At 42.8% G+C, this 6,000-nt stretch overlaps 1 protein-coding gene across 3 annotated transcripts in view; it reads right to left on the bottom strand.

Annotated features, from left to right (window-relative positions):
- LOC128762163 (collagen alpha-1(XXVII) chain B-like) overlaps nt 1–4,075 on the bottom strand; it is a 65,563-nt gene extending 61,488 nt beyond the window's left edge. For 2 of the 3 annotated variants that reach the window (XR_008415536.1, XM_053870149.1), the window contains exon 1: nt 3,585–4,075. Coding sequence is in view for 2 of the 3 variants with exons in the window: in XM_053870149.1 (XP_053726124.1) it covers nt 3,585–3,631 (47 nt within the window). In the remaining variant the exon portion in view is untranslated. The remainder of the gene's footprint in view (nt 1–3,584) is intronic. The other variant, XM_053870148.1, reaches the window with a different exon arrangement.
- Nucleotides 4,076–6,000: the final 1,925 nt, after the last annotated feature.

Below are 6,000 nucleotides of genomic sequence, written 5' to 3' on the forward strand. Positions count from 1 at the left end.
GTGAAGAGGAGGTGGAGAAGAAGCTGGGGAGAAGAGCTGTGAAATTCTGAAGAGGAAGGCTGAATGCCCGAGTGTGAATATGAGGGAGGGAGGGTGAGGATGAAGGGAACTGAGGTGGTGGAAACCAAGTATTGCTAAGTCATTCAAAGATCAATAGTGGTGAAGAGGAGTGTGCAGGCTGGCTGGAACCGGTGGAGACCACTGTCAGGGGTGAAAAAGGTCAAACGGGAAGGGAAAATAACATTGCTATATCCAAGGTCATCTGGACAGTTAAATCCAGTCAGTGGCAGACATCCAACTTTCTACATCCTTTTGCGTCATTGTTTTGACTGGTGAAAGCTAAATTCATGTATTTAAAAGGAACACAATACTGTTATCCACCGCTCCAAAGTCCTCCATTCAAAATGATCCATAACAAGTAGTGCAGAAGATGTTGGTGGAAAAGCTCCTGGAGCGGAAACACTTCTTTCCAAAACCGAACTGCAACAGCACATCATGTTCCAAAACATCATTTCTTCTTGTTCCTGGTGCGGCTTAGAACCACAGGTGTTTGCTATAAATCAGTGTACCACCCAACAAAGAGAATGTCTGAGATCAGAAACCCTCAATAGACTGGTCTGTCTGTATTCTTTCACTGAATCCACCTTTCACTGAACCGGTTTTCTTGTATGCCAATGTATCATAACATGATATTGCACAGCTTTTTCACCTTGACCTTCATTCTGACAGCAACCAAGCGGTGAGATGTTCTGCACCATAATGTGACTGAGACTTAACAACCTCTCGCCTATAGCCGTCTATGTTACAGTGCGTGTTTGACGCAGTTGTCTTTATAGGTAGCAGTCTGTTATCACCATCTTTTAACAGCCTTCCAGAGCTAATAAAGCGGCTGAGTGAAGTAGCAGAAGCTGTTCGTGGAGCGAAACTCATGTTTGCATTAAGCAGCCCGCCGTGACAGCGCTGTCATAAAAGCTACTCAACAAGTCTATTAGTGGTTTCTACAGTGGGCAGCTGAAACACACTGGTCAACCGCTGGCAGCTGCTTTTAACTATCTGCCCTGTAATTGTCCGTGTCAGGAGAACACCAAATCTTAATGCGACAAGGTAGCTCATATCATTAAATACAGTATATGACAACGCTGGGGTTGTGGTCAGTGCTGCACTCTCAGTTTCCTCAGGTTTCCTCCCACAATCCAGAACCATATCAAGTGATGACTAGCTTATCTGCATATGCGTGGAAGGGCTTGTCATGATGAAATGGTGCAGCCTTAGCCTGTCCACCATGCACAGCATCAGCCAAACATCACGAGAAAACAAAGGCCGATTGTAGTCTTGACCCCACAATGGATGACAGAATAAACTTCCCATCGACATCCAAGACTCTTAGAACTGACCAACATAGGCTTCAAACTCAACTATTACTTCTTTGCTAAAAACAACGCTAAAACTTTTGCCACAGATATAAGTAAGTCAAGGTGGTGAGCAGGCAGTAGAATTGTAGTAACAGCAAAATAACAATAAGTAAGAGCATCTCTTCAGCGTTTAACACACTTCTGTTAGTTGCTTTGGAAAAAGGTATCAGCTAAGTGTCCCACATTGCTCATCATGGATCTCCAGCCTTCATATCAAGATTGACAAATTGACAAAAAAAAAGAATCAGGCTAATCAGGTTTGCACTTTCATTCGGGCCAAGTTCAATGGCCTGGCACCTGCGAGGCTTCATGAAACACTGTGCTCATTTGCAGACCACTAGATGGCACTCTCTGATCTAAAGTCGTCAACCATTTCAATGAAACCTCACATCAACTTTAAACATACAGAGCCGCCAACTGAACTCTGAAAATGAGGAGATGGTTTCATATCACCTTGTTGGCCCTTCACTACTTCACAGTAGAAACCCACCATTAAAATTGTATAGCAGAGATCTTCAGTTCATTTAATGGATCACTCTGTACACTACACAAAAAATATATATATATTTTGTGTTACCGGATCAGAATGAATCTAATGATGAAGATGTTTTGGCTTATAAAGTCAAACTCTTTACACAGAGGCTAAGGAATAGTTGCTCAAGCTGATGGCCAGGATGCAGGATATTTTCATGCTCAGTAGAGTATTATATGTCATACAAGCGGAGCCCACACAAGAGAACATGCAGAACGTTGGAAAAGTACTGTGCACAACATCATTAACAACAGGTGTTTGTTTGTGTCTCAGCAATTTGAATGGTTGCTGACAGAATGTATGTATGTATGTATATGTATACAGTGGTAACTCGGTTTTCAAACGCCCCGGAATTCGAACAAATCGGAGTTCGAACAAAAATTTTGAGATTTTTTTGCTTCGGATTTCAACAAAAATCCAGAAAAAAGCCGTGCGCAGACCAACTAGCTGACCCACAAAGCGCTTTGTTATTGTGTGTAACACAGCCTCTGTATGCAGACGTGTCCCGTTAGCTACATTTACTGCTTGTTTTTTCTTCATATTGAGGTGTAAAACCTTTCCTGTCTCCGCACTGGACCGTGGTAGAGTGTCACAGGGGAGGTGCTCTCTCTCCACACCTCCGAGGCTGGAGCGCTCACTCCAGGGTTTGATGTCCTGTTGTGGGCTGGAGCTGGGACAGGGATGAGGCGAGTCTGGGACAGAGCTAGGTTACTTGGTTTATGACTTTGTCACAGCCAAACTGCACAGAAGCGCACATTCAGAGCTGGACACGCACCGGGCACCTCTTCCCTTCTGGAGAGACGTCACTCACTCGGCAACACCTCCCACATGCAGCGGCCACACACATAGAGGAACAGCGCACCTGCAGCAGACACTCTACATTCACTCCTACAAATGCCTGTTTTAAGGCTTGGAACGCATTATTTCTTTTTCCATTCATTGTAATGGGAAAAATTTATTCAGATTTTGAACAAATCGCTTCTCGAACGGCCGTCTGGAACGGATTGTGGTCGAGAACCGAGGTACCACTGCATATATATATATATATATATATATATATATATATATATATATATATATATAAATCAATTATCTGATTAATCAAAGCAGTATAAATGATTGTCGGTGACCTAAAAATGTCTATTCTGGAAGTTATTTTACTCTCAACTGACACACGCCAAGCATCAGCACTGTACTCAAGTGCTGTACAAGTGTAGTTCCCAGCCAACTTTCTCTCCTAAGGAGCAGAAGGATATGATGCAACGTTTTCACTTTCAATTCTCCTCCCACCGGGCTGAGCAGCCAACCAAATGAGTGAGATGCTCAGCAGGGAGGGAGGGAATTTGGGGAAGAGGGGAAGATAAAACTCTCCTCCTCTCATACATTTTCTGGGAGAAGGGAAAAGTCCCACTTTGTTTGGCAGCTCATTCACACAAGCTGCACAGTCGTTTACTCTGGAAGAACAGAACATCCAAATCAAGTGCACATGTTCTCAAACATTAAAATATTAGTATACAAAAACAGTCCCGTACAGTTATGACATATAATGTAGAGGGGAACTACACATAACACAGAGAACCAAGTAGTATGGACACGATATTTGTGTTTGTTTGAGACAAGAAAAAGGGAAAAGAGCTTACCCCCCGACTCCAGAAGTTTTGGAGTTCGGGGCATTTTCTGGCTCCATAGCGGTTACTTCATTCTTTCTTGAGAGTTTTTACAATCCAGACCAAGCTGTTGCGCGTTTCCATCCCAGGGGTTTCAGCCAGTCAGAAGGCACACGCTCTGAAAAGCGTATGAAACTAAGCAAGTGTCGCTTTCTGTCACCAGCTCGTCTTCAGTCACGGCTCAAATCCAAGTGATGAGAAAACACTCCACCTGCGCTTCCTGACTCACTTCTCCCACGCCGGTCCAACTACAGTCAAGTCCGCCTCAGAAGCAGTGGGAAAAGTGTAAGAGCTGTAGGTAAATCAAAGTTTGTACTGGAGGCATGAGAGGCGGGAACGCCTCCCTCGGTCCCCCTCAGCTGATATCCAGTGAAACAACTGCGGAGTCCCGACCGCTTTCACAATAAAAGCCCGGCACCTTCTAACGTGTGGGAACAGCAGAGCAGGACCGCGGGAAGGACTTCGGAGGCCCATCACGCCCTTAAATAACGATGCAGGAAAAAAAAGAATGTCCCCTTCAGTTCAAGTTCAAGTCGAAGATCAAGCCATTTTCCGTTTGTCCCGCTACTGCTTAGTCAGAATGGATATGGTCGTTGTCTGTCTGCAGAAACGTAAGCTCCTTACATCAGTGCTGACATCATGCTTAAAGGGTTCCGCCATAAAGAAGCTAGAAATCTCGTGTGATCAAACGAAGTGGAAACATTGGAAGCACAACTCCCACCAAGAATGATGATAGTTTTATGAGTCGATGATAATCATAACTAAATGACAGGAAGCTGTTTGCAGAACTTAGGCCCGGACATGTGAAGGAACGGACCAGGTGAAGACGCCTGCAGATTGGAGAAACATTTACGTCTCAAGATTAAAAATGACTGTTTTTATTGCCATCAATTTAATCGATTAATAAAATAAACTCCTTGTTTCTCTGTCGAATCACTTCTTGATTTATTACATTCTGGTCCATGTCGCAGTTTATGTCGAGATAAATCGGCTCTCACCTCACACAAAGATTTTTTGGTCAAAAATATTGGACACTTTTAACGTTTACGAGTGACAGTCATGCCCGTTTTCAGAGCGGATTATCCAGATGAATTCCCTCTGAACACTCCCCAGACATAAGGATTGTTTTGTAAGAGTTTAAATAAGCAGGTTTGTACCAACCTCGGTCAGAAAGGAGCCAGTCAAGTCATAGTTATGTGTGCGGCCCCCTTAAGGTCCTATCGGAGACATTGTTTTGCATCAGGTTGGCCTTTCATCTACGCAGATCCAGAGTTTGTAGTCACTTCACAATGATACTGGTGTCTGGCAACAACTGTTCATCTCATTGTAAATATTAACACAAAATCTTCAGCTCCTCTTTTATCATAATGAGCAGCAGTTGTTTAATGTTTTGAACAAACTTTTTTTTTTTCTCAAGCCACTGTCAAACATGATCTGAAATGTTATAGAAATCCATTGAGATGAATCCCATTGGTGTCAATGGATCATGTAGCAAGTGACCAAAAAATTGTTGTCAGTCATCCATAACGTCTCGTTCGCGTTCAATTTGTTCAGAGCTTTTAAGCATCTCCTTCATTTGTTGTTTGAGCATTGCAGCGCCCACTACTGCCCTGGCATATGTACTGCAATGTTTAAGGTCAATTTCTGTAGATTCATGCAAGACAAGACTGAGCCCTTTTTTGAAACCGTCTGGGAAAGAGAGTCAGAAGGGTACGGAATGTCCTCTTCTAGGTTAGCAACAAGATCTAAGAAGTACTTTTTCAGGTGAGGGGCAATGCAGCATAATCTGCCCTCACCTATGTTCTAGAATAAAGGTAGCGATCGAAGGAACGAGATCAAGTGATCATAAATAGATAAACTTTTTCATCAACCACACAGGGGCCCAATACATTAAACAAGGTTTCTGTGACAGTGGTATCAGTAGTATACACAGGATGTTTTCCCTGGTGTGAGTGGATGGGAATTTTAGCATCGCTGCCTTCACCATTGACCCATGACACCGGAGATGGTTTTCCCCCAGTCACAGTTTTTGTCAGTTTTGTTTTGTTCCTTTATTTCTAGATGTGATGCATAGAATGTAGAATGTATATGGTTCATGGTATCAACATGCTGTGGAGGAGATGCAACGTTAGGTGCACTTTATACTAAATCAGAATCAGAATCAGAAAAGCTTTATTAATCCCAAGGGAAATTGTGTTCTTAACATGCTCTGTACTCAACATATCACAATAAATTAATAAGAAATAATCTTAGAAAGTGTAAAAAAGTTATACTAATAATTCTAATAATAACTAATAACATTAGTAATCGGGCTGCATTTACTGACCTGGCGGGCCAGATTTGGTCCCGAGCCTTACGTTTGACAAATGTGGCTGTATAGTCTTCACAG

Source organism: Synchiropus splendidus, chromosome 7 (genome assembly GCF_027744825.2).
Source record: "Synchiropus splendidus isolate RoL2022-P1 chromosome 7, RoL_Sspl_1.0, whole genome shotgun sequence".
Taxonomy (NCBI): Eukaryota; Metazoa; Chordata; class Actinopteri; order Syngnathiformes; family Callionymidae; genus Synchiropus; species Synchiropus splendidus.